Source organism: Dendropsophus ebraccatus, chromosome 7 (assembly GCF_027789765.1).
Source record: "Dendropsophus ebraccatus isolate aDenEbr1 chromosome 7, aDenEbr1.pat, whole genome shotgun sequence".
In the NCBI taxonomy this organism is placed as follows: Eukaryota; Metazoa; Chordata; class Amphibia; order Anura; family Hylidae; genus Dendropsophus; species Dendropsophus ebraccatus.
The window spans coordinates 122,395,333-122,422,819 of NC_091460.1; the positions used below are offsets into that span (position 1 = coordinate 122,395,333).

General features: G+C 41.5%; 1 protein-coding gene across 1 annotated transcript in view; it reads right to left on the minus strand.

Annotated features, from left to right (window-relative positions):
- Positions 1 to 212: 212 nt before the first annotated feature.
- The window catches only part of UNC5C (unc-5 netrin receptor C), a 332,506-nt gene continuing 305,231 nt past the window's right edge, over positions 213 to 27,487 (minus strand). Inside the window, exons 12-18 of the mRNA XM_069978343.1 lie at positions 26,364 to 26,451; positions 15,991 to 16,159; positions 11,003 to 11,236; positions 8,469 to 8,618; positions 5,303 to 5,467; positions 3,890 to 4,071; positions 213 to 2,963 (exon numbers count right to left, since the gene is read on the minus strand). Coding sequence (XP_069834444.1) covers positions 2,798 to 2,963; positions 3,890 to 4,071; positions 5,303 to 5,467; positions 8,469 to 8,618; positions 11,003 to 11,236; positions 15,991 to 16,159; positions 26,364 to 26,451 — 1,154 coding nt within the window. The 3' untranslated portion in view covers positions 213 to 2,797. The remainder of the gene's footprint in view (positions 2,964 to 3,889; positions 4,072 to 5,302; positions 5,468 to 8,468; positions 8,619 to 11,002; positions 11,237 to 15,990; positions 16,160 to 26,363; positions 26,452 to 27,487) is intronic.

A 27,487-nucleotide genomic window follows, 5' to 3' on the forward strand; every position in this document is an offset into this window, starting at 1 on the left:
AAAGCTCCTGAATCACCTCTTCGCTCCACTATCATTGTGTATATTCATAGGATGTCAATATTTCTGGAGAATGTTAAAGGGTTTATCCAACGCTACAAAAACATGGCCACTTTCTTCCACAGACAGCCCCACTCTTGTCTCCAGCTTGGGCGGGGTTTTGCTGCTCAGTTTTATTGAAGTGAATGGAGCTTAATTGCAAACCGCACCTGAACTGGACACAAGAGTCGTGTTGTCTCTGAAAGAAAGTGGCCATATTTTGGTATCACTGGATAACCCCTTTAAATCTGCACTTTGGCACTCATGTATCAGGACATGCAATACACATAATACTTCTATAGTCTTACAGAGCACTAATCCCTCCTGTGAATAAATATTCATGGCGATAAGTTCTCTCATTTAACTCTGTGTAGTCTCTCTGGTTCTTCCATATTTAGAATAATTTTAAAGGGACTTGATTATTTGTTCACTATCCATAGCGGATAAGATCGCGTAGGGTCTGGTCCCCTGGGGCTTTCTAGAGTAGTGCACTGGTTCATTCTCTATGGAGATAGCCGAGAGCCGAACTGGCTATTTATGGCGGCTCCTTCAAGGATGTATGGAGATGCGGCTCCATTCAAAACAAGGGAGCTTGGGCACCACTCTAGAGATCCCTGGAGGCCCAGTAGTCTGAACCCTTGCAATCTCATACTTTTTCCCTATACTGTGGATAGTTAACAAATAATAATAAATGGAAAAATCCCTTTAAAACAGATAAAAAAAAATTCAATTACCATTATGAAAAATGTTTTGACAAATTGAAGGCATATCCAGTGTTAGAAAAAGATGGCCGCTATCTTCCAGAGACAACACCACTCTTGTCTCCAGTTTGGGTGCAGGTTTTGCAACTCGGTTCCATTGAAGTAAATGGAGCTTAATTGCAAACCACTCCTGAACTGGAGACAAGAGTGGTGCGGTCTCTGAAAGAAAGTGGCCATGTTTTCCTAAAGCTGGATAACCCCTTTAAGCTTTTTTTGATAAAATTTAGAAATAGGCGTCTGTGGGATTTTCTATAGATACAACATAGCGGCCAACAACTACCCCTAGATCTATGATACTGTATACCAACATACCAGGTATTATCTGTGGAGAGGTAAAATATATATTTCCTTCTCTAGATGCTGCAAATGCCAAGCTCAGTCAATGTTTGTCAGTCAAATCAATTTGCAAGAGATATACATATCCTCCCACTATATTAAGACCTGATATTCTGTGTAAAAGAAAAGGCTCTTTATTGTTTTATAGTAATTTTCCTACGTGAACAGTCTTAATTCCTCTGAATAATAAACATATTTAGCCTTCTCTCAAGTCACTTCTAAAATCTATATGACGGATCAACTTCAGGCTCAATGCCCTTGGCCGTATTTTAGTTCTGCTCTGCACTCTACGGGCCAAAGTAGGCCGCCAATTTACATATTAATCTGTGAAGGTACAAATGCATGTTTTATTGCATGCAATCTTGTGGAGGCCTTCTCCCCTACCGGTATTGCTTCTGGTTGAGAATATGGATTCATCATCTTATGGCACAAGGAGTACTTAGTGCTCAGTAATGCAAAACAGTAGGGACTCTGCAAGCCACCATACAAGCTTTGTGTACATGACTTTGTCAGAGTCCATCATAACATGTAGCATATCATATAACCTAACCCAGCATCTTTCGATAACCAATAAAGCTCTGACCAATCGGAAGTAATTTTCTACTAGTGAACATCAAAATATCGCAAATCTCTCAAAGGCACAAAAAAGCCTAAAGCGGACAACGTAAAAAAACACAAGTACACAATGACTATGATGATTGTTTCTGACCAAGATTTCCAAATATATTCCAAAGTTGAAGAATTGAATGGACTTTCCTAGAAGCTGATGACAAACAATAAAAAAAAAGCAAACATATCGGACGAATAAAACAAGCGCGTGTTGTGGAATGATGATTGAAGCAGAAGATGAAAATACCAATAGTCAACTACTGTCAGAATTGCTTACTAACACTACTATTATGCAGAAGCATTGTGTTAGCATTCATGAGCGTTCTGCAACCATTGTTTCCGCCGTATCGCCCCTCAGATGTTAGTGACTGATTGTGATATCGCTGAAATAATAATAATAATACTAATAATAATAATTAAAAAAAATAATAATCTGGTTTTGCCACCTACACTGGCACCAGCTTATTACTAAGACTATTGGATTTCCTGCTCTTTGCTTGGATGAAAGAACTTGGGACAGATGACCAGGACAAGGGGATTATTGGACACTACGTGAAGTTATCAGTGCACCCAATCTAGATTCCATAGGAAAAAAAAAAATACTGTAGCTTTCCTTAAAATACCCTGGAGAAGCACACTATAGTCACTTAGATGGCTTGCACAAAATAGAAATAGTCATGGGATAGAACCAATAACCCCTGTCCATTAGTGGATGTAAACAATGTCCATTTGAGCTGGGATTGTATAGAAAGTTTATCCATGTATCTGGATAGCAATAAATTCCGTTTCCTAGGAAACTGTAAAATCCTCTAACAAGCCACACACTGAATGAGCATCAGGTTGGTTTATAATATTTGAGATACAGCTTTGCATGTTTTTTTTCTTTCCTTTTTCATTTTGAGTTAATATACAAGAAAGGTTTATATCAAAGTCCATTCTCTAGATGTAGTAAAACTCATTGGTCAGTATTCCTCTTCAATAGGTTGTCTTTTTTTAGCTCGGAAACTTGATCTATTTTTTTTTAGTTCCTCCGTCAACGCATTTTGTAGTTAGGATCAATATTTATCTTCTCCTGTTAAAGATACCACTGTCTCGTGTCGGCCCATCTCCTCCAAGACTGCAGCCAGCGTACTGAGGTTCCCATCTGGGTAGTTCTGCGCCTCCCAAAGATCTAGGATTACTCCAGTTGGACTAGGTTTTGTGGCAAAATAATTGAGATACCTGCACAAATAGATAAAGAAAGACAATGAGCAGATTTGTTAACGTTTAGAAATGTTTCTTTGTATCATGGTATTTTCTAATTGAGTTTGTACATAATATGCATTGGAAGCAGAACGTTATCTGGGGGTACGCAGGTATAAATACCGGGTGATTATAAAAAACACTCTTAAATTTTTTTTTCTATACAGTGCAAATTTTCCCAAAGGAAATCATTGAAATGCAGAAGATTCATTCCAAAATCAAAAAATCAGGTAGGTTTAGTGTTCTGTATCAGTAAAGAAGGGGTTAATTGGTAAAAGTCCCACGAAATTTAAAAAAGACGGGTGCAGAAAAACTATAAATAATCCTAACTCTCCTGTCCCTGTGCCTCCATTATGGCACGTCCAGCTCCTGCTGGTGGCCATTGTAAGTCAATTTCACTGGAAACTGGGTTACGTTAAATACCGAGCTCTTCCAGCTGCAAGGTCATGGATTGGCTGAGTGATTGCCCGCTCAGCCAGTCAATGACTGAGGTGGTGCCCTCCCCCCAGTCACTGATTGGCTCATCCAGGTACGTGACGTTACAGCTGGAGGGGCTGGAGGTCACAGGCAGCTGTCAAGGGGACCTGGGAGTAGCGCTAAGGGGCACAAGGATAGGCCGGTATTGTTTGTTTATTATTTTCCCGCACCCCACTGGCTTGCTGACTTTTTTTTTTATTTGGTGGGACTTCTCCTTCAACTCTCTGTCTCCACTCACTACTCCCCAGTAGCTGCAACTCTCCAGAGCTCAGGTCTGTAGATAGGCACAAGCTTAGGAATAGCCATGAAAAAAAGCTGTAACAATTCCATTCTTCCCTGCTTTTTAATAGCAAGGTGGTATATATCGTATGTCATCCCAGAAACAAAGAAAACTTTATTAATAATTGCAGTACCATTGGCATGCTCACCTGTCTAAGTTGAGTTTATGGGCCAGCATCCTCCAGTCATGACCTCGCGTCTGAGGGGCATCTAAGCTGCTGCACAGTTTCTGTCGAATAGTTAGAGGGATGCTGAAAGCACTTGGTCCTATAATGGTGGTTATGGTACTTGCTGAATCCATGAGAGGATAATCAATAATACAGCTTGGTTCCTGTACAAAGAACAAACAAATAATTTATATCGGAGACGATTTCTGGATATGGATTGGTGCACGTAGTTTATTTCTACTTTATCAGAGTCCTAGAATTAAATTCCAATACTTTCTCAGCCAGCATCATATTTCTAGCCTGCTGAAATTAAATCAAATATTTATAGCCGACTTACCATTAAACCATACATCTGCGTCCCTGGATGCTAGGTCTGTGTCTGGAACACCGGCCCGTTTCAATTAGATCAGCCCTGACGTACAGCAGGGTTAATTGCACCAACAATACGGAGGAAGATAGGACTGGCATCTGCAGGATCTTTTATTACTCACAATCTGCACAATTAGGTCAGTACTTTGTCTTTAGCATGGACATGATGTGCTTTGGTCACTAAATAACCATAGGATGATTGCATAATGACAGGAATGCAAAGAGCGCTTCTCAAAAGTACACAGAAATCTTAGGAAGTGAAATAAGATGGAAAAGAGCTGTGCTGGGTTGAGTAATGTAGGTGTGCTTTATTTTATTATATTACAGCCCCAGCAGGGCCCTTGCACACTATGGAGCTCCGGCGGATTCGGTGTGAGCCCCGTCCCCCTCCCATGCTCCTGCTTAAAGATCTGCCCGTCCCATAGGCTCCATTGTATTCAGGCAGATTCAGCCGCCCACCAAAAAAGGAATTGACATGTAAATTGTTTGAACGGATGTCAGAATCCGCCGGACCATAGAGTGGAGCCTACAGGACGGCCAAATGTGCAAACAGCAGCGCTCACGGAATCTGCTGGAGTTTATCCACACAATTTCCGTAGTGTGCAAGGGCCCTCAGGCTGTATCTATGTTTTCCTGGCAGCCTTAGGGCTGCATCCAACTTCTGCAGCCTTGGGGAATCAAATGCCGAGCGCTTGGGTTCAGATGACGTTAACGAACCTGACAGATCTGCTCAACAATAGTTATGACAAATTGTATTGTTTTAAATTAACACCTATTCCATATTTATCCCCCCCCCTTAAAAAAAAAAAAAACCCTAAACTATAAACCCATGTATTGCGAAATGGGAAGAAATGTTAAGAAACTGTAAAAAGATAAGTAATCAGTGTGTAATTTTTGGGTTGGTTGTCCACTATATAAATGAATGAATGTCATATGACTTTCTAATATACTTTGTTTCAGGTATTCAATATTTTCAAGATATTCATTTGACGTTACCAAAATATTCCTATCGATTTCTGTACATACCTCTGTGGCTGGACAATTCAGCTGGAAAATCTGTCCTTCGCCCTCCACCTGCCTGACACACAGCTTACAGGACAAATCTGTGGTACTAAGGCTGAAGCGTTCCAGAGTAAAGGTGCAATGAAGATTCCTTTGGCATCCACTCCAGACCTGATAGAAAGGGATTTCCTGTAAAAACATATGTTCAAATGAAATTAAAACCATGGAAAAACCATTGGTTCCCTAAGAACTTCCCATTGATATAACAGGGGTGGCATGTTCTTGTCAGCAACTTTAGTCAACAACCCAATGGAAGGAGATAAGATGTTCTTCAGAAGAGGTATATCAAGTTTTTGAGACCTGTGCCTAAAAGAGCAGCTTGTTGGCAAACCCTCCTCTGTATTACAAAAGCCACTAAGTGGCAGACACCATGCCAATAAAAATACAACTTGTACTACAAGGGCCATCTCTTGTTATTCACAAGGAGTCTGTTCCTCTGCAGTAGAGGCAATCTTCTACCTTTGTCTTCAGCCTGTATTACTTTAGCACATTACGAGCAGTGTTCATCTCCCCTGGGAGCCATGGGCGATGGAGTGAAACCTGGTTAATGGAAGCTGAAAGCACTGAAGAGAAGTTGTTCAGCCTGCAGGCGATGGGAAGAAGCTGCTGAACTAGCACTATATCTAATCCATACTGAGCTTCTCTACACAAATCTGCTGAAGTCTTGCCAAGGGTAACCGCTTTGGCCAGGCCAGCAGAATTATAAAACATGATTGTGGGAAATAAAAAAGGAAGTAGCTGATGGTGAAGACTCAATCAAGGCTGCTAAGTGATAAGAAACCCAGTACTTAGAGGCTAAGCCAAAATCGGATAGACATTAAAGGGGTATCCCAGCCATGAAAAAGGTTAAGCTTCCTTTATGCACATTCTTAATTCCCCCTTTGTGTAATATATAGGCATCAGGTATATTGCGCCATTCTCTCGCCTTTGGCACCAGCTCACCCATTCTAGATGCCTAAAAAGCTCTGATCCCAGTCCTCTCCATCTTGCTCCTGTTCTCTCTCTCCCTGCCCTCAGAGAAGGAGAACACATGATCTCTGTCTGTGTGGGGCGGGTTTGCTAATACATTCCAGTTACTAACCCGGCGCACAGATGGCATCAGAGACATCATGCGACCCCCCGCTCCAGCTTGGGTAGTGCTAAGACTAGTAGACAGAGGTGCGTAGAAAGAAGGCTTATAACATGTTGGGAAATGTAGTTTCCCAGGTGGCACAATCTTAAAAGTCTACCTATAATTAGAAATGTTTGGAAAGGACAATTGGAGAAGACAGTGGGGGAGTGGTGAATGAGCCTGAAGGGGCTTGGAGATGTTTTTTTAAGAGTCACCAAAGTATCCCTTTAATCAAGTCTAGGCCAAGGGCCTATTCAAAAAAGATAAGTGCCAGTCATGCCAAAGTACAGATAGGCAATGATGCCAAGACATTACACATCATACCAGGCACTTATATCCATCTATTATCTGGAGTGGTCCTCTACAGAGGTGCTCACATATTATGGGGACACATATTGCACCACTATTATGAAAAACTTTGATTTTCTATAAATGTTTCCTATGGAATACACTGTAGTACATTCATGTTTCTGGAAAGTCAACCACATGTAGTTGGACCAATAATGGTGCCCAGTAAAATATTTTTGTGCTGAGTCCTTAGGTTGTAAAGGCCCTTTAACCAAATCCAGCGCACAAACTGGACTGAATCAGCAACCAATTTGCTGGTTGAATCATTACTAAAAGGGAACGAATTGCTTCATTTATCTTTAATATGTTGCTTAGACTACACAAAGATCTGGCATCAATAAAGGTCAAAATGGTCCCTAGACATTTCCAGTTTATAATCTATGCTTCATAATTACGGCATGATGCATCGGTGTATAGGGTTGTTTAGAAAGTACTTTGTGAGCTACAATATAGAAGAAGTTTTATATGGCACCAGTATATCTGGAGATGCTTAATAGTGATATTTCTTACACATGATATTATGTCTTTAATACCTGATTTTTGTGTACGGCCAAAAGAACTAATAATAAAGCCTTTATAACACCTTACGTGTAGCCTTTGACTTTCAGTGTTCCAATGACTTTGGTGCTTTGGAATCTCAATGTTATCATGGACCTTATACAAAAATTGTCACAATTGGGGAGATTGTTTTGGTTGATCTAAAAGGTGGACATACACCTTTAAGAGCAGAAGAAGGAAAATAACCAAACAAAAGGGTTGGCCAATGGATGGGAGGCTTCATTACTAGAGATGAGTGAACCTCGAGCATGCTCGAGTCCATCCGAACCCGAACTTTCAGCATTTGATTAGCGGTGGCTCCTGAAGTTGGATAAAGCCCTAAGGCTATGTGGAAACCATGGATATAGCCATTGGCTGTATCCATGTTTTCCAGACAACCTTAGAGCTTTATCCAAGTTCAGCAGTCCCAGCTAATCAAATGCCGATTGTTCGAGTTCGGATGGACTCGAACCCGAACCCGGTTCGCTCATCTCTATTCATTACACTAAACAATAATTAGCTAGTGTTGCTAAAAATGATGGTTTCTAACAACTTAGGACTAATGTGCATAGAGTAGTATTGAGAGAGCACAAAAATGCTCATGCTCTTGTTACTTGGGTTGAGTATTTTTCAATGCTTGAGTGCTCGACTCGAGTGAAGAGCCCCATTGAAATCAATAGGAGACTCAAGAATTTAACTAGGTGCCCCCTGCTCGGCAGACCGGAGGGTGCCTGGTTCACCTTCAATGTCTATTGCAGTTAGGCATTGCATTTTTTCATTCTAATTTTTATATATTTAGGCCCTTGAAGGGATATGTAAACAAAATATACAAAAATTACAATTAGTATTTAAACAGTTTCAGAGCCCCCGGCTAGTATAGAGACCTTAAAAGAAATGTGTCATTACTTATGTGCTGCCTAAACCATGAACCATTGGGATCATCCCCGTTGACTTTAGTATAATTATATCACCTGTGAAATACTAAGGAAATCCTCAAAACATGACCTGTTGGTGAGACCTGAGGACTGGAATTGAGAAGCACTGATCTAAATGATTACGATAGAACAAAGCAGCTATAAAATTCAGGTTTTAGGAGAACACTGTCATGATGAATACTATTAGAGAAAAGCTTACCTGATATTTCGCTAATAGTTTGCTCTTCCATAGGGAGTGGGGGATGTCATGGACTGAGAGGCGGAGGTTATGAGTACTTCCTTTAAAGTGAAGCGTCTTCGGTTCATCCAGTAACTGGCCTCCCACTTTTCGCTCTTGCTGTAACACTTCCTGTGATAAATGAAAAGTTATCAGGTGGCTTGGAAAACATATACCCAATTTTATTCTGTATAAAATACTAATGAGAGATTATGCTACACCAGATCTTTCCCTGCTGAACATTCAACTAAAATATTCATTAGCCTCATTTAAAGAAAGCAAAAAAGCTTTGAAACAATTTGCAGATAGTAAAAGTGTATGCAGATTCCAAAGTATATTAAAGGCTCAGCCCAGGCGATCTTCTGTCCTCTAGAGCAATAGCATCTTCAAGATACTGTATCCTTTCTGGGGAATCCTCGGAAACATCAAGTAGGTACCATATTGGATAAATTATGGTCATTCATTGAAAAACACTGTGACTTCAGTTAGTAGGTCCAATCAATAGAATTACTGATAGTATGTCTTATTACCTTGTATCACACAATAAGAACTTTATTATTAAACCAAGCAGGGAAAGACGTCGCCAACATGGACCAGCCTTGCGGAAGGGTTCCCTCCAGATAGCAACTGATTGTGTTCAGTAAAAAAATGCTAATGGTACTCAAGTGGGGTAAAAAAAAACTATAACATTTTTATTCCAGAAACAGGCACAACGCGTTTCGGCTCCAAAAATCACTCTTCAGGGAAATGTTTACCTGAGTAAAGCTCCACAGTGATTTTAGGAGCCGAAACACGTTGTACCTGTTTTTAGAATAATAATAATAAAAAAAAAAAATTAATTATACCCCACTTGAGTACCATTTTTTTTTTACTGAACACAATCAGTCGCGCCACCATCTGAAGGGACCTCATGCGGAAACCTGGTCCAGGTTGGCGACATCTTTCTCTGCATGCTGTACACTTTGGCTTTCAGCCAAGGGTCACCCTCTGTGAGCTGCATCGATTCCTGTAAGCACTATATAGAATTGTGCCTATAGCTTCACACAACTCCAATAGGTGAGTGGTACTGTGCGATTATCTTTTAACCACATCGTACTTAACAACATACTACACCAGAAAGTGCCCCTCAATCTTTCTTTTTCTCTATTCTTAAACCAATGCATTTTTATCATTTTTGTACAGACCCTGATTTATACAGTGTATAGTAATGCCAGTCAAAGTAATGTACCAAGCTTATTAGTTCCCATTAGTCAGGGATTCATTGTTTGTTTCTCACCATTGAAGACTTTTTTTTTTCTATAATGCATGGCATTCTATTTGGTAGCCTAGAAGATCCTTGGCTACTTTTAGTCCACATCACTTGTTATATCGCTTGGTTAGTTTTAAGATCTAAAAAATAAAATGTCACCAATATCTTCCCGGATGACCACTAATAAGATTGAGCTGGTAGCTCCATGCCTCACTGAATTCTTTCTAGAAAGTCAATGAATCCAGCTGAGCGGTTAATGATGGGTAGAATTGGCCAAAAGGGGGACACTTAAATAGTAGGGGGGGGGGGGGCTTGATTTAAAACTCTTTTTGAAGTATTTCTGTCACGGTTTGTATGGCAATGTAGCCAAAATTTGACCTTGCATTTTTTAGGTTTAGCCAGTTTCCTAACACCGCATACAGCTTGAGCAGGAGGAGATGTTCGTAGGGCAAACATGGCAGAAGGGGGCATCTAAATCGAATCAGTAGGTGGCCCTTAACTGTGCAAAAGATGACTCGTCGAAAATCATGCATTTTTATTAATATATTTTGCTAACTAGGATACAGTAATTTTAAAGGGAATTTATGAGCAGGTTAGACTGTGTTAACCTGTTGGTATAGGGTAACAGGGTAAGGGACAGTGATCATGGTGTTATATTTAATATCTGTCTGCGTTGCAATGTTTCGCTGAAAAATGCAGTTGCACTCATATGCAAATTATGTTGGTGCATTGGGGGGGAGGGGTAATTTCACCCCTAGGTGATCAGTTTGCCCACTTCTTTACAATAATGTAACCTAAAGGTCACCCTGAAATATCAAGCTGTTTGTGCAGTAACAATCCAGGGCCGCTGTGCCAGCATAGTTACTGTGCAAGCTTGAGATTTTAGAGTGGCCTATTGGTTACACCACCGCAGCGAGATGAGGAAGCGTCTAATAGGAGCGATGGCAGCAGACCGCCACTATCTCCTATGGGCTCCCCAGATGAGCTAAAGATCGTCCAGGGAGCCCCCTCTGCAGTTCTCCGCTGCCCCTCCTTTCTTACTCGCTCGCTGTCAGCACGTGTTATAGCACCGGCAGCAAGCGGGGAAAAAGGAGCAAGCGAGTGCTGATGTGATAGATTGGCGCTTGCTTCCCCAGATCAGCCCATGTAATAGGGCCTTGATGCCGGCCACTTGTAAAAAAAAAAAGAAAAAAGAAAAAAAAAGAGGGGGATAAGTGCTTCTTTACCTATTGAATTTAAAGTAACAAAGGTAGAAAAGTCTATGTACCTTAAGTGCATCCTGAGTATCATCTAAGCAGTATACCCGAATATTGTACTCCAGAGATGTGCAGGATGTTGGCCCAAATATCGCTAACTTCAGCCGCTTGGCTGAGGATTTGCTAGTAGATTGTCCCACCAGTGCATAGGTGCTCAATGTTTCTGTGAGTATATGACAGGCTTCCGAGTCCATCTGGATGTAGCAAGGCGTGGTAAAGTTCTCTTCCCCGACAACTACAACATCCTATGGGAAAAGAGGTGATTATTAATAACTCATAGGAAATAAGATATGGAGACGTGAAGATGTAGGAATATTAGAAGGGGGTTATTCACAGAAAGAATTCACAAAATGAATATGCTTATGTTGTTCCTAGAGATGAGCGAATATCGAGCCCTCTAGGGTTAGGGGCCTATTCCACGGAGCGATAATCGTCCGAATTGGTCCGATTCGTCCGATTATTGCTCCGTGGAATAGAGACAACAATCAGCCGATGTTCATGTCATCGGCTGATCGTTTATTTAGGTTCAAACCTAAAATCATCAGGCACCCACCATGCATCGCTGCATGGAATAACAATGTGCGGCGAGCGACGATCTCACAAGCACCATACTTTGTCAAAACATTTTGCAGGTCTTCTGCTGGGCTCCTTCTTCCTCCCAGTCCCACATGCAGCAGCTTCGGAGCGGCCTGTATGAGCTGACAGACCGCTCAGCCAATCACTGGTCAGGACCGCCGTGGCCAGTGATTGGCTGAGCGGTCTGTCAGCTTAGACAGGCCGCTGCGAAGCTGCTGCTGCGGGCAGGACCAGGAGGAAGAAGGAGCGCAGGAGAAGCCCTGCAACATGTGTAGGTAATGTATAGTGTTTAAACAAGTGCTGCAAGGACATCGGTAATGATGTCCCTGCAGCCCTCGCTAAACGATTATTGGGCCGTGTAATAGGCCCAGTAAATGAGCGCCGATCTAGCAGATCAGTGCTCGTTTACATTATTGATCGGGCCCCCATCGGCCCGTGGAATAGGACCCTTAGTCTAAACCAGAGTGTGCCGCATTCAATTAGTTGGGTACAGCACTAAGGTTCCTATTAGACAAAGCGATTTTTAACAATAAGCGATTAACAATCGCAAACGTGATTGTTTATCGTTAACCTGAAATCGTTCACCATATTACACAGAACGAAAGTCGTTATTTACGACCTTAGGCTAAGGTCTAATTTCAACAAGAAAGTGTTAAAATCTAGAAGCCAACATACGTCTGAATATTCCCATTGCGTGCCATAGAAGCTGTAATGAAAACAAATCAGAGGAAACGATTTGGATATGCCACGTCTTCCTTTTCCACTGATATGTTCTATTAATTCATGAAAAGCACCAGCAGCCTTAATGTATTCAGAAGTCAATCAGCGACCGCTCCGAGAGTTTACAGATTAAATTTAGCTCACAAGCAAAAAAGACATTAGGCAACAAGATAATATCTGCGAGGTGTCAGATGCATACCTAATTCCTTTCCAAATGGGAGCTCTACGTGAAAAAGCAAAAATACTCCTAAAAATACATTGTATTCTGCATAAATTCACCAGGTAATATGTAAAGTGATTTCACTCCAGGAAGTAATGGGTTCCCACTAGGAAAAGATGGTGCCGCAAGCCCAAAATGATATTAGAGGGAACCTGTCATCGCTTTCTTATTGCCTAAAGTACTAGTCACAAGGGCTGCCTCCAGCTGCTTCCCCCCACCCTGCTGGCCTAGATTGATAGATCTCTCCCCTGTTTGGATATAGGAGAAAAGCTATCAATCAAGGATATGGGGCCATTGGGGACCGCTCGATGACTCACGCTTCAAGCAGCAGGAAAGTGATGAGGAGTTCTCTTTAAAGTCTACCTGTCTGTGGAAAAAACTTTTGATATGTCATAGAGACATGTCAAAAGTTTTGATCGGTCCAGGTCTGAGTGTTGGGAGAAGACTGCGCTAAAAGTAGTCCTCTCCCGGCTTTGTGTCATGTGATCAGTCAGACTCATAATTTAAGAGTCCTATTACACAGAGAGATTTTTAAAGGTTAACGACTAATGATCGCAAACTAGATTGTTTATCGTTGATCTGAAACTGTTCACTATATTACACAGAACGATAAACGTTAGTTACGATCGTTATTGCCATCGTTACTATGATGGTTTATTCCTTCCGATCCCAGCAAAACAATGAACAATGCGCAATTACACTGAACGATTAGTGAACAAATGCGGAACTTGAGCGAACGAATGCGGAATTACAGCGAACGATTAACAACGATTTTAGGTTCAGATCTATATCAACGATCAACGACATACAAACGATTTTTCGATCGTTGATTGCAATCACACAGAATGATTATGGTTTAAATTAGTACGGTATAACGATATTTTGCACGATAAACGTCCCGTAATAATCGTAATAGGGCCCTAAGTCTATGACTGATACCAATGACACAGAGTGGGGAGCAGACCATACCGCAGAGTGTCTTCTGCCTGCTCATTCCCCCGATCGGTACAGGGCTGAAAACTGAGACCCGGACCAATCACGACTTTTGACATGTCTTTATGATGTGTCAAAAATGTTTCCATAAGACAGTGACACTTTAAGATGCAATTTCCCCTAAAAGAAATATTACTCATTTAAGCCTCAAGTTTCTTCCTTATACCAGTTAATGGGAAATCTGGAAGACACTATGGACAACACTGGGAGACACTGGAAGTCGCTATGGACAACTGTAGTGTAGATAGTGTTGTCATAGATGTCAGCACTGTATATATGATTGCGGTAAGGGGGGGGGGGGGCACAGTTGCTGAAGACATCCACCAGTGACTGCTGCCCTCACTTTTCTAAAGGTGGAAAAGAGAAAGCATGATGAAGCATCTATCCTGTATATATGTCTCTATAGCGCGCGAGGTGCTGAGGATGAAGGTAAGTAAGAAACTTCATCCTCAGCGCCATTTCTGTGCTATTAGTTGTTTATCCTTATGCTAATTAGGTGGTTTGGTGCACTGGGGGTGGGACTACTTCCCCAATACACCAACCCGCCCACAGTGCACCAAAATACGGAATTAGAATATCAATTAAATAGAATATTTCTAATAGAACAAAAATGGTCCAGTGCCCTATAGGGACATATCAGCAGGTTAGATTCCTCTAATACGCCAATAGTTTCCCATAATTGCTCAGTCATTATACTATATACCATAACAGAGTAAAATCCTAAGTCATTAGCTAAGCCCAGCACTACAGCTATACTATGAATAAGGTGTCATTTTCAACATTATAATAAATAGTAAACTCCTTGGTTGTGCATATAGACAACGTAGTCTATAAAAGACCCATATTTTTGGTTGGGCTTGTTATTAGGGCAACAATAGGTGACAACTTCAAGCTGACTACTTATATATAGCAACATCAATAAAGGGGTAAGGGGTGAGCATGTGGCAGGCAATGTCATCATCAGAGAGATGGTGCTATAACTGGACTGCTACAACCATATAGTGTAACGAAAAAACTAGTGTATAAGGGTTTCCATATGGTATAGTTATTCCCCTAAATGATTGGCACTATACAGTATATAACGTGTTATAAATATTTACTTTATTTTTCTAAGATCATTAAATATAAGTAAAGGAACCCTTACTAAATGCTTAGAAACTGCAGTGTTAATGCAATCTCTCAGCAACTTGCTGCACTTACACCATTTGGCCACTAAGTGTCACCAGTGGCAAGTCTACTGTTCTGTCTGAAACTACACCATAGTATATCAGCCACTAGAAAATTAAGAAACCAGCTAATATTTTGGTCGTTCTTGAAGTCAATAAGAAAAAAAAAAAAAGTAAAAACCATGAAGCAATATACACACATAAAAATGTATACTGTTCTTTACCCAACATTTGCAGTTACCACTGTTTCATGTGGCCTTAATAACCATAAAGACTTTAATCAGCATTACGGCTGCAACACCTGGATAAGCCGGGGTTCTACTAAGCCTTAGATGACAATATGGTTGTATAGCGATGTTAGTTCTGCCCAGTAGAGTTATGCGGGGGTCTGTATGGTGCAGTTGCAGTAGAGACCCTAATAAGTGACTGTTTATGGACCTTTACAGTGGATACACATTTACATGGTATAAAACTGGTGGCTCTCCAGCTGTTGAAAAACTACAATTCACAGTATGCCTGTGAGGCTTTAGCTATTCTGTGCAATGCTGGGAGCTGTAGTTGTGTAAAACTGGAGAACAAAAATTTGATGGCCAGTAGTGAATAGGTGATCTAGGAAATAGGAAAGATATGAGATAGATAGATAGAATATATATATATATATATATATATTTTTTTTTTAGATAGATAGATACTACATAGGAGATAGATAGATAGGAGAGAGAGAGAGAGAGATAATAGATAGATATACAAACAAGCATTACATAGAGATAGATAGATAGATAGATAGATAGATAGATAGATAGATAGATAGATAGGAGATAGATAGACAGACAGACAGACAGGTAATAGGAGATATAGATAGATAATAGACAGACAGACAGATAGATAGATATACAAACAAGCATTACATAGATAGATAGATAGATAGATAGATAAAGAAAACAAAGTTGCGCAGCACTCAAGTTCAAAAAGTAATGCTGGGTGCCTGCTGCGGTCCACAGGTGTCTATTCAGAAAAGACAAGACTTTGAAGTAAAAAATCAAGTGAACGGTTTATTCCATAAGTAGCACACAAGGAAAAAACAGCGACGTTTCGCTCTTCCAATAGGAGCTTTTTCAAACCGGTCTTGAAAAAGCCGGCTTGAAAAATCTCCTATTGGAAGAGCGAAATGTCGCTGTTTTTTCTTTGTGTGCTACTTATGGAATAAACCGTTCACTTGATTTTTTACCTCAAAGTCTGGACATGCTGCAGTCAATTTTTGTCTTTTCTAGATAGATAGATACTGTAGATAGATAGATAGATAGAATGAATGATAGATAATCACCTCCCACTGTCCTTGTACAGACTGCTCTTTCATCTGGATCTTCCAGTCTTCTGCATTTGTTTCTGCACAGTGATGCATTGTTATAATCACTGGTCTGGTCAATAATGCACCAGGAGGTCCACACGATACCACCGGGGTCAGGAGGGTTTGGTTGTCTTCTGTGGGCGGCCTGTTGTAGGAAATATACCAGTTAGAACCTTATACATAGAACCAATCATTATACAATTCTTCAATGAAATATTTGTATAGGGGGTACCCTAAATAAGTTGGGTAATAAGTGCTAACTGGGCCCCCCAAACCATGAATTAGGGAGACCACAGCTAGTATATACATTTTCTCCTGCAACCCTATAACATTTAAAAGGTTACCATATCAGTTGTATCAGTGAATTTTTATTGACCCCTTTTTCAAAAGAACTTCGTAATCTTTTTTAGAGACTAAAGGGAATCTTTCAGCTGTAATTTATGTTCAAAACTGCTGACACTGTTATATAGCTGTTAGGGCAAGGAGACACATGGTACCTTTCATATATCCATCTGTGCTTCCAGAACATAGAAAAATGCTTTTATTCTCTGGTACAAGGAGTCAAAGAGGCTTTTCCAAGCTCCTAAATAGCTGTAAGCTGTAGTATGTTCCTGGAAGCTGAGTCCCAAGCAGGGTCAGGTATAGGAGGGAGAGTAAGGAGGGGTTACAGCTTGCTGCACTTCCAGAGCACAGGAAAGCCTCTTTGACTCTTCTTACTATATACTAAAAGCATTTTCTACTTTCTGGAAGTGCAGACTGATATTTGATAGGTACTGTGTATGGACACAAACCAGCACCGTTCATCGAGGGCCGCATGAACAATTGCAGTATCATTCATGTGGCCACTAACATTCATAGTCATTGGCTGCACGTCTACTATTAAGGCATAAATTTTACCGGCGGTCAAGAGATCCAATCAGTTGATCGGGCTGATCTCTGATACTTTTACATTGGACGATTACCGACTGCACGGGGTGATGGCCAGCAGACCATCGTTATCGTTACGTTTTTTAACTTGTTGAAAGACAAGGATCAGCTGACATTGTGCATGTTGGCTGATCGTTGCCTTTTTAACACTAGCTATTACACCCAGCCATAATGGCCGATAATCATCCAAGTATGGCCGATAATGGCTTGGTGTAATAAGATCACATACATTGTATTAGCAGTAGCACATTACACCTTAAATAAACTAAAAATATTGTCTGGAAATTCTCTGCAGACAAACTCTCTTTCCTTCTAATTTTGCAGTCTTTTGTTTTTCAGTGAGTCATACATGAGGCTTCTCGCTTTGGTTTCTTTTGTCTAGACTGTAATTAATTCTGTGTTGTTTTTTTTTTTTTTCTCTTAGATAATGTCAATTTCTGTCCGACTCCAGAAAGTTTCGTTGCACATCAGCTTTCCTTTTAGATACTGTACCCAGAACGAATCTGACAAAGCATCCAGTGTATCTTGGGCAATCGTGACTGCTATACCAGACATAACACAAACATCAATATATCCCAAAGGTCACCGAACTAATGTTAGGGGATAAATGATAAAAATGTTTGTAGACACAGCAAATCTGCATGAGCAACAGCATGCAGAATTGTCTGACAACCGTGGCTTAACTCAAGCAGACGTCACGTAGAAACAATTGCAACTAGACTTGAAGGGTGATATTAAAACCAAAACAAAATACAGTCTTATGACATGTTGCTACGCGCAATAGAATGGAGAGGTTTCATTGTCCTTGACAATATTGTGTTCCATCAATATGTCTTCACTGTCCTTTTGGACCCCTCATATCTATCTTTCATAGATACTTGTGATGAGCGAACATGCTCGGTACTCGAGTATTAGGGGACTCGATGGTACTCGTTACTCGGACGAGCATCTTGCGATACTCGAGAAAATCTCATCATCTATTTCCAGTAAGTTTGGGAGCTATTTCTCCAATAAACATGCAGGAGACTCTTTGGTACATCCTGCGATGATGTGGGACCCATACATGTCGATAGCAGCGATTGGTTGGCCAGATCAGATGACCCTGCCATATAAAAATCTCGGCCGCCGAGGCTTGGCTCACATGCATGCTGGAAGAGATTAGGGACAGAGCTGCTGCTGTCAAGGAAAGCGTTAGGGAGGGAATTAGCGTTCCAATAGGCAGGGAATACTAGCAAAACAACCAAACAGCCCTTGTAATCGTTTTTAAATTGTATTACTACAGACTGCTGGCTGGTAGTTGCAGTGCAGCTACCGCGATTTAACCAGCAGACTGTGGTGATCGGCTGCTGGCAGAAAGGGGACATTAGGTGTTGCATACAGACCCCACTATTTTATCGTGACCTCTACTATAATTTCTGATTTCTGTATTTCTTACACAAGCCATATCTAAGTTCACTACTGCTTGCACAGTGTAAAGGGGGTGTCACAGAGTGTATATAGGTGCAGCCACCAACAGATTGTATCGCACAGCTGTTGCCCAGAATTTGGCGTAATGGTGTGATTAGGCAGCCTCAGAGGCATCCATACATGCTGCCCCTGCTGTTTCCTGTCCATTTCCATGGTATTTCCATCATTTTCTGTGGTTGACAGGTTTTCACACGACCTTCCCCCTACCGAACTTGGGTCCCCTGCAAAAATGCTCGAGTTTCCCTTTTACTTCAATGGGGTTCGTTACTCGAAATGAGCACTAGAGTATAGGGAGATATTCGTCTCGAGTAACGAGCACCCAAGCATTTTAGTACTCGCTCATCACTAATAGATGCCAAAACATAAAATTACTTTGTATTTATGGCCAGTATACCTAAAAAGGTTGTCCGAGCAAAATAAACTTGTCCCCTATCCATAGGATAGGGGACAAATAAGAGATCGCTGGGGGTCCGACCTCCGGCTGTGGCGTCTGACCTCCTGGGGGTCCGACCTATGGAGCTGACGAAAAGAGCCGAGTAAACAGCTTACTTGGCTTTTTCTGGTGGCTCCATAGGAATGAATAGAACCACCGGAAAGAGCAGATTAAGCACTTGCAGGCTTACTCTGCTCTTTCTGGCAGCTCCATAGGAATAAATAGAGCCATAGGTCACATGAAAGTTACACAGTGCTCTCTGCTGCCACCTTTGTTCATGTCAGAAACTGTCCAGAGCAGTAGCAAATCCCTATAGATAGGGGTCAAATCACCATTACATGGACATCAGAGAGCACTGTGTCACACTGGAAAGAATGCACCACTTCCCGCAGGACATACAGCAGCTGATAAGTACTGGAAGACTTGTGTTTTCTTTATATAGAAGTAATTTAAAATTTGTATAACTTTCTGAGACCCCTTTAACCCTTTGATTGTTTTGTTCACAAAGAATGACAAACAATCACAGTAAATTCAGAAGATAGTTATAACTATCGTCCGTAGTGGGTACAACTATTGTGCAGGCAAACTGTGGATGCTGCTTCTCTAAATGCCTTCCATGTCCTGAATCATCACTGAATAAACCCCCTGTAAACCAGTGCACTATATCTTTTTCTTTGACCTATTGTACATGCAATAGAATATAAAGCCTATAAAGTATAATAAACTGAGGATTTTGCTCTTTTCAATATAAAACACAAAAATACACAATTTGAAACCGATCCCTATGACAACTGAAAGCGGGTAATGGTTACATCTGTAAAAGGGAGAGTATTAAGTATATCTTCCGCCATTTGGAACAATATGAACAAAAGCTAATTGTGAAGAGTCCTGACATGCTGTGGCTTCAGTTTTGTGCTGGTTTGATGTATTTTGTATTAAAAGTAACATGGCCTTTTACAGTCTCGCTTTCATTTTTTTTTTTTTACGTTGTTTAGCTCAAGTAGCGCTCTTTTTGTTATAATCCAAACAGTCTCTTTTTTTTTTAAAGACCATTATGACCTCAATGCCACTTCTACAGTAGAGACAGTCACTTGAGAGATCATCTTGACAAGCGCGGAGAAAAGTGAAGATCACCAGGGATCTCATTCGGTGGCAGCCGCACATTACAGCAAGAACACGAAATGATGCTGTGACATGAGTCCGCAACACAATGTCAGAAATCTACAGCTATGAAGAAGAGAAATTGTATCTTCAAATTAGGATATGCAAAGCTGTATCTGTCATTTTCATTTTTTTTTAGATGCCATGGTTTTGTTAGATTAACCCTTCACAGTGGTGACAAGTTTTTTTTATTGCTGTTATTGAGCCCCTGAGAGTCCCTTCCTATTTCTCATTCTCTCTGGTGGTGAGAACAGTACTGAGATGTCAGTAATACACACACATGGACTTCCTCTCCCTTACTTCTCTGGCCAATAACAACACAGAGTATATTAGTCTTTGCTACAGTATACCATGACATATGTTGGAGAAAGTGCACTAGACTGAATAGGCTGGTACTGTGCTGAGCTGATCATTTTAATAGTACAGTACTAGAATGTCTGTAAGTAGAGTTAATCGAACCTTGGAAAATCCTAAAAATTCCAGGCGATCCCCGGGCACGCTCCTCCTTCCGCACGGAGCGTTAAGACATCAGCAATCTAATACGGAGGGTTAGGGAATGTTTGTGTTCGATTTAACCTAGGATTTTCCAAGGTTCAATCAACTCTATTTGTAAGGTGCTATGTGAGCAGAAAGCAAAGAAACAGCAGCAGGATCAGAGCAAGGGAAGAGTTTGTGCTAAACACTGAGCTAGCAATGCTGCCGACAAGCTAAAGGGAGGGGATTACCCTGCAGCACTGTGGACATGCAGCAGTAGATACACTGGCATTTACACGAAGGAAAACTGCCTGTAACCTTATGAATAGTCAGAGATGAGAAGGAGGTCTTGATTTACCTTTGAGGAACAATGCATATCATCTTCAGCAAGCAGACAGGCTCACAGATTGCAGATACAAAGCCAGTGTCAGACTTCTCTGAAATGCATTAAAGGGGTACTCCAGCGGGGGGGGGCACTTTTTCGCTGGGACCGGGGACGAGGTGGCTGAGGGAAAAGACGTTCACTCACCTCCCCGATTCCAGCGGTGTGTCCCGCATCGCGGCGCTCCGGCCCCCGGTTCCCGGACACTTCCTGGTATCTGACGCGGGCCCAAGACGTGATGTCTCAGGTCTGCTCAGCCAGTCAGTGAAGGAGGCGGGATCTGAGCGGACTTGAAATGGATCCCGCCCCCTTCACTGACTGGCTGAGTGGACCTGAGACGTCACGTCTCGGGCCCGCGTCAGACACCAGGAAGCGGCCAGGAACCGGGCACTGGAGCGCCACGATGCAGGACCCGCCGCTGGAACTCAGCCAACTCGTCCCCGGTCCCAGCGAAAAAGTGCCCCCCTGCTGGAGTACCCCTTTAAGCCTAATCCTTCTCTTCCCCGGCATTTGCCATTGGAGAAGAGGAGGGAAGCCTCCATGCAAATTAGATGGTTTGCAGGTTCCAAAATAGTCAGGTCTGTACGACCCTCACGTAGCATGTATGGTCGGCTCAAAATACCTACATTTTCTATTAATGTATAGGCTCTTTTTGCACCCCCATAAACTGGCCACACAATGTGATGCCATGTAAGCTGGGTAGATAGGTTGCTAATTGAGAAAGTGACCTCTGCTCCCCTTCCCAACACACACATACATACACCCTATGGAATCTTAGTATATCCTAAAGGTTAAAAAAAAGTAGGCAGCCCCATGAAAAAATACATTTAAAAAAGTGCACTGATCTGCCCTGCTTCTCCTTATTCATCCGGTGCCGGAGTGACGTCAGAGATGAGTTTTGGAGTGAAATTGTAGGGAGAGGATGCTGGATCGGTGCACAGAAGGCGGTAGTCCTGCCCCCAGTGCACCAAACATAATAAATTTGCATATTGATTAAAGTTAAACTTTTGTGAATACGGCAATGAGGATGAAGGTAGGAGAATAATCTTCATTCTTAGCGTTCCGTGCACTCTTGGAACAGTCGTCTAACCTTCTGTAAGTTTTCCTTTCATAATGTAAAGCACCCGTCTAGAAACATGCCACACCAGTCAGTAAAATTACCTGCTATTCTAAAATGTTATATATTCCCGTACAAGATATCCATGGAAGGCTGTGGAGATGTTGGTGGCATGTAAATACTGCAGTTCTATTGGCTTTAAATTACTGACCTATCCTAGTGTATAGAAAGTCCTCTACTAGAAGTGGTTAATGAAGTAGGTCAAAGGGACATTAGCTCTGGACGTTTAGAATCACACATCTGACTATTGGATAGGCTCCCAATGCAGTATATGCTTCGATGAGATGTAAGAAGATTAGACTGTGTCTATAAACCAATTCATTGTGAAGAATGCATCTGTACTACACAGTCACATGAAAATAATAAGTTTTGGCAGGACTGCCACTTGAATAATAATTTGCCGCATTGATCTAGTCGAACAAAAATAGCCAAGCATATAATTCTGTTACTGAACATGAAGAAGCCGGGAAGGTACAGTTTATACTGCAGAGACATACGGAGAAAGTTCATCTGGTTAATGTTGTTGTGAAGACAACAGTTGTAACTAAAACATACAGCCTGGAAAATAAGAGAAATTATTATTCTTTAGGATACCTTCTCATGTACCATATCGCAGCGGCACTCCGTTCTATCAGGGGATTTTCATTCCACTGTAAGGATGGAGTCCATAGCTTTGTAAAGCCTAATATATAGTGCTACTAGTATAGTAAAGAACAACAAAGCAGACATACTTACCTGTCTGCGTTGCCGTGATGCATTCTGGTGCTGTCTCTGGGTCCCCTGCTTAGTGACAGCACAGTGATAGGCTGAGTGAGCTGTCACTGGACAGGGGAGCCAGAGATGGCTCCAGAGGGCATCGGGGGAGCGCGGACAGGTAAGTATGGCTGTTCTGGTGTTTTTTAATTTACCAGCAGCAATATAGCTTAGGTTTGGCAAGGCTATGGACTCTGTTCTCACAGTGGAAAGGAGTGCCATAGACCTTAATGGTCTGTGGGTGGAAGCCTGCCTTTTCAAGCCCTTGTCATGATCGCAATACTCGCACCTTGAGTTAGACATTGATAAAAGGGGCCACCCTGTTGTTTCCCTGTTTATGTTCCAATACTCGCAACCGAGTGGGACTTAAGGGGTTATTTATCAGGGTGGTGTGGTGCTCTCCCCATCATGGAGGCACCCCGTTGGCAACAGGCTAGAGATATCTGGCTATCCCGTGTTTTGAGACTCGTAACTGAGGCTCTACGGACTCTTGTTTTGCATGTTTAAATTTTTGGGGGCATCGGTGGAGACTCTTGATTGAGTACTTCATTGGAATTTTTTTTTTCGCTGTTCTCCTTGAGTTCAGTGATTACTGTGTTTTGTTTAATGGTAATCAGCGGATTTCAGTGCAAACTTGTAGTGTGAAATCCTTTTGTTTTATAATTCTATGGCAACTATGACAAGTAAGACACCTTCATATATACATAATATTCACCTGTCAACAAACTTAAACCTAGTAAATCAGCTGGGAAGCTGCGGAGAAGCTGACACTGCAATGACTACCATATTTTAGTTGTATATGTTCTGGTGTAAGTCCACTAATAACTTTATATTAGTGAATTACCATGTTATAGTTATGTAATACTCTGCATACCCAGTGTTCTTTGTCAATCCCCACCATAATTCCCAATTTTATTTTTGGGGGCGGAAGAGTTGTATGCATCGGTGTCTGAGTATGTGCAGTGCTGATCCATATACTATTTCCATATCCATATGAACTGAGATTAGTTCCAAACTTTTTGTAAGGTTTAGAAGGAGTTCATGAAGATGGCTACCACACAATAACATACACATAAAAGCAAACACGAGTTTGCAAACAGGAGTCTCTGGTGTCTCCAACTGCCTCCAGCCTTCTCAGCCAATCACTGTCTCAGTCAGTCAGTGATTGGCTGAGTGGGCTGTCACTCCTGAGATAAGAGTGGCAGCCTGCTCAGTCAATAACTGACTGTCCCATTTCATTACTCAAGGATTGGCTTAGCGAGCTGTCACTCCCGAGACAAGAGCCAATTCCTGGTAGCATCGCTGTCCCATCTCAAACAGTGATTGGCTGAGCGGGCTGGAGGCAGCTGTGGGTGGGCACTGGAAACCGGAGAAGGAGGACAATGGGGCAGGATGGACAGGTAAGTAGAGATGAGTGAATTGCTGAACTGTGCTAAAACAGCTAAACACCTGCAATAGTTTAGCTGTTTTAGTGCGGTTTGTTTGAGGTTTGGTTCAGACGAACCTGAACTTTGCTTCAAAGTTTGGCAAACTGCCAAACTGAATTTTTAACTTGGTATACTTATCTCTATATGTTACCATAAATCCATCCATTCTATCTATCTAAAACAAATTATATATATATATATATATATATATATATATATATACACACACACACACAAGAATTCATATTACTACATGTTTTAAAGGAATGGGATTTGAGCTTCACATCTGTCTCGAAGGTGAAAAGTGTGAACCCGTATTCATCATGATTGAAATATAGAGCGTGTTCTAAAAATAAAAATTAATTCTGTAAATTGGTACAATGAAGGTATATAGAAATAAAACATACCACAATGTAAAAAAAAAAAAAAAAAAGCCTGAGCTGAAAGGAGTGCCTTTGAGATTTGAGGTTGTCTTTTGAGATTGAAAAAACCCAGCAAGACTATCAGTGCATCCGCCAAGTCAGTCTTGTCAAAAGAAATCCTTTAATCAACAAGTGCATTGTGTCAATGACTGTGAAGGTGAATTAGGGTGGAAATTAATTTAAAGCATTTTTCTCTCTCAGATTCCTCTGTTCCCATGGACACATGACATCAAAAGTTTATACTTTCCCTTTGCTCGCACATTTCAATCACAGGCGCAGACACTTACTGAATCATAGCATCTCTATGGGATTGACTAATTCCCCGACCATAATCAGTGAACAGAGGCCTACACCATGGGATTAGATCATTTTCCACGTACGGCATACCATCATCTAGGATATACTATATCACTCTGATAGTGTAGCCATCTGTTAACAACTACACGTATAGTAACTAAAAAAACAAACTAAAGTGGTTACTTTCATTTTAAACAACTTTCTTCCATTTAATAGCTTATGTGATTCCTAACATATCTGTAATTCGCTTCATTTACCAAAAATGACTTCTTACAACAGAAACATTGCTTTAACATATTGGCCACTAGGTGTCTCCCTGTCCTTCTCTGCAGTCTGCTATCTACTGCATGTTGTCAAGATAAATCTGTCTCTGACAACAGGTAAAACAAGACAAATTACAGTGGGGGCAATGGGAACTACAGGGCACGTTGACATATTGCTAAAGATACTGAGCCTCTCCTAATGTCTATTCTAAGCATTAGACTAAACATTAGACTTGGGGAAGCAGCCTGTGTCACTAGCGCAGCTGTAAGAAGATTGACAATTGGACTGAAAAGATAGCCTCAGCTATCAGGAAAAATGATTGGGACCCCCACAGTCACAAGTGGCAGTCCTGATCAACCAGTGACAGAGCACAGCTTAAAGACACTTAAAAGGGTATTCTGCCCAAACATAACTTTTCATATGTTGCTGCCCATGGTGAGACAATCATTCCATACTTCTCATTATCTAATCAGTCTCCTTCCCCCAGTTCTGAGCTGCTACTTTGTGCTGGAGACAAAAAAATCTGTGTCTGAGCTGTCCTCTCCATCTCTGCTCTGAACCCCTTTCTCTCCCCTCCCTTTTGAGACGACTCTGGCAGGTCCCTGGCAGGCTGTATCTGCAGCTTTGTAGCAACTTTTCTGGGAGGGTTAATCTGAGATCAAGTTGATGATGAACTCACTGTGATCAACCCTCCAAGCATTCAAAAGTTGCTACAGATTTGCAGATACAGCCTGCCAGGGACTTGATTACAACAGCCGCCTAAGAAGGGGGGGGGAGAAGGGGGTTCTGAGCAGAGACGGAGAGAACAGCTCAGACACAGATTTCTATGTCTTCAGCATAAAGCAGCTAGCTCAGAAATGGGGGAAGGAGACTGAATAGATAATAAGAAGTATAGAATGAATTGTTAGTCTCACCATGGGCAGCAACATATGAAAAATTAGGTTTGCATGGAATACCCCTTTAAATACCACAATTGGCATCTTCTTCAGTATATTTAGTAAACTCTGCTTTCTTGTTCTAAAGTTTTCCTGACAATATCAAACCTGTAAACCAACCCACCGTCATATCATCCCAAGACCAGTATATGAATTTGACACAGCATTCAATAGTACAACATGAAAACTACAACCGACTGACAAAGTCTTTCATGTCCACATGAAAGGCCCCGATTCTCTTTGGAGCCATAGTGACCAATGTAGTGCGATGTCTGAGCCTAGGCGGTTACCTCATGTTCTCTTTCCTGTGCACCGTCACATACATCTCATAAACTCTTCCCTGAGGAACAGCCCCGGCAGGAATCAGCAGGCTCACTCCTAAAGAATAAAAAAAGATAAAAGAAACAAATAGAGAAATCAATTAAATAATAGGAAATGATACTTGTAAGGGGAAGACAGGCAATTTATGTTTCAGGCTTGCATTCATGTTTCCATAAAAAGAATTCATTTTACAGGGCAATGTTGGATTTAAGTCCTCAAAGCCGGGACGAGAAATGTTGCCATGGCGATTGAAGTCCTACTTATGGCTCTCAAAAGCAAAATAATTGGAATAAGGTGAAATGGCAGGAAAAAGGCTATAAAAGAAACATTTCTTTTCTTTTTTAGAGAAATAAACATTCGCTCTTACATTCTAACAAAACGCTTGGCGGAAGGGAACGATATAGGAAAGTTCACTTTTTGAGCTATTTTTGTTTTAGCTGAAGGAAGCAAAGATGGGCTGGGTTTTAGGTTAGCTGGATGTATCATGGCTGGTCGCTTGATGGTCGGTGCCCCAGCTTCATTGCTTGGTGTATTTTTACCTGTCTGTGGGAGCTAGTGCCCGAATATTTAACTCTTCTTTGAAAAGTTTGCAATCAGAGGAAGCCCACTTCTCAAAGTCAAGGCTTTAAATTTCTTAAATTTCTTAAATTACGGCCATTGTTGCAACTTGCAACAATGGCCGTGAATAACGCAAAAGATATGTTGTATTTGAATGAATGGAATACCGGACAGAGTCTATACACAGTATAGACTCCGGCCGGGATTCCAATCGGCCGCACAGAAAGCTTTTCTGCGGCCACTATTCATTGAATAGCAGCCGAACAGACATGTCAGTTCACACAATGGAGAGTGCGCCTCTGGCTACACTCTCCATTGTGTGCTATGGTGAATTAGGATGCGGGTGCACACCAATGCGCCCGCATCCCAATTAAGCACAAATGAAGTTCTGCCGACCAGTACTGCAGTACTGGCTGGGATGATCTTCACTGACACCGGCCATTCTGTGACACGGCTGGGTCACAGAACGGCCGGACTCATACGTAAGTGGGAACCCGGCCTTAAAGTGTACCTGTCATGAAGTTAAAAAATGTAA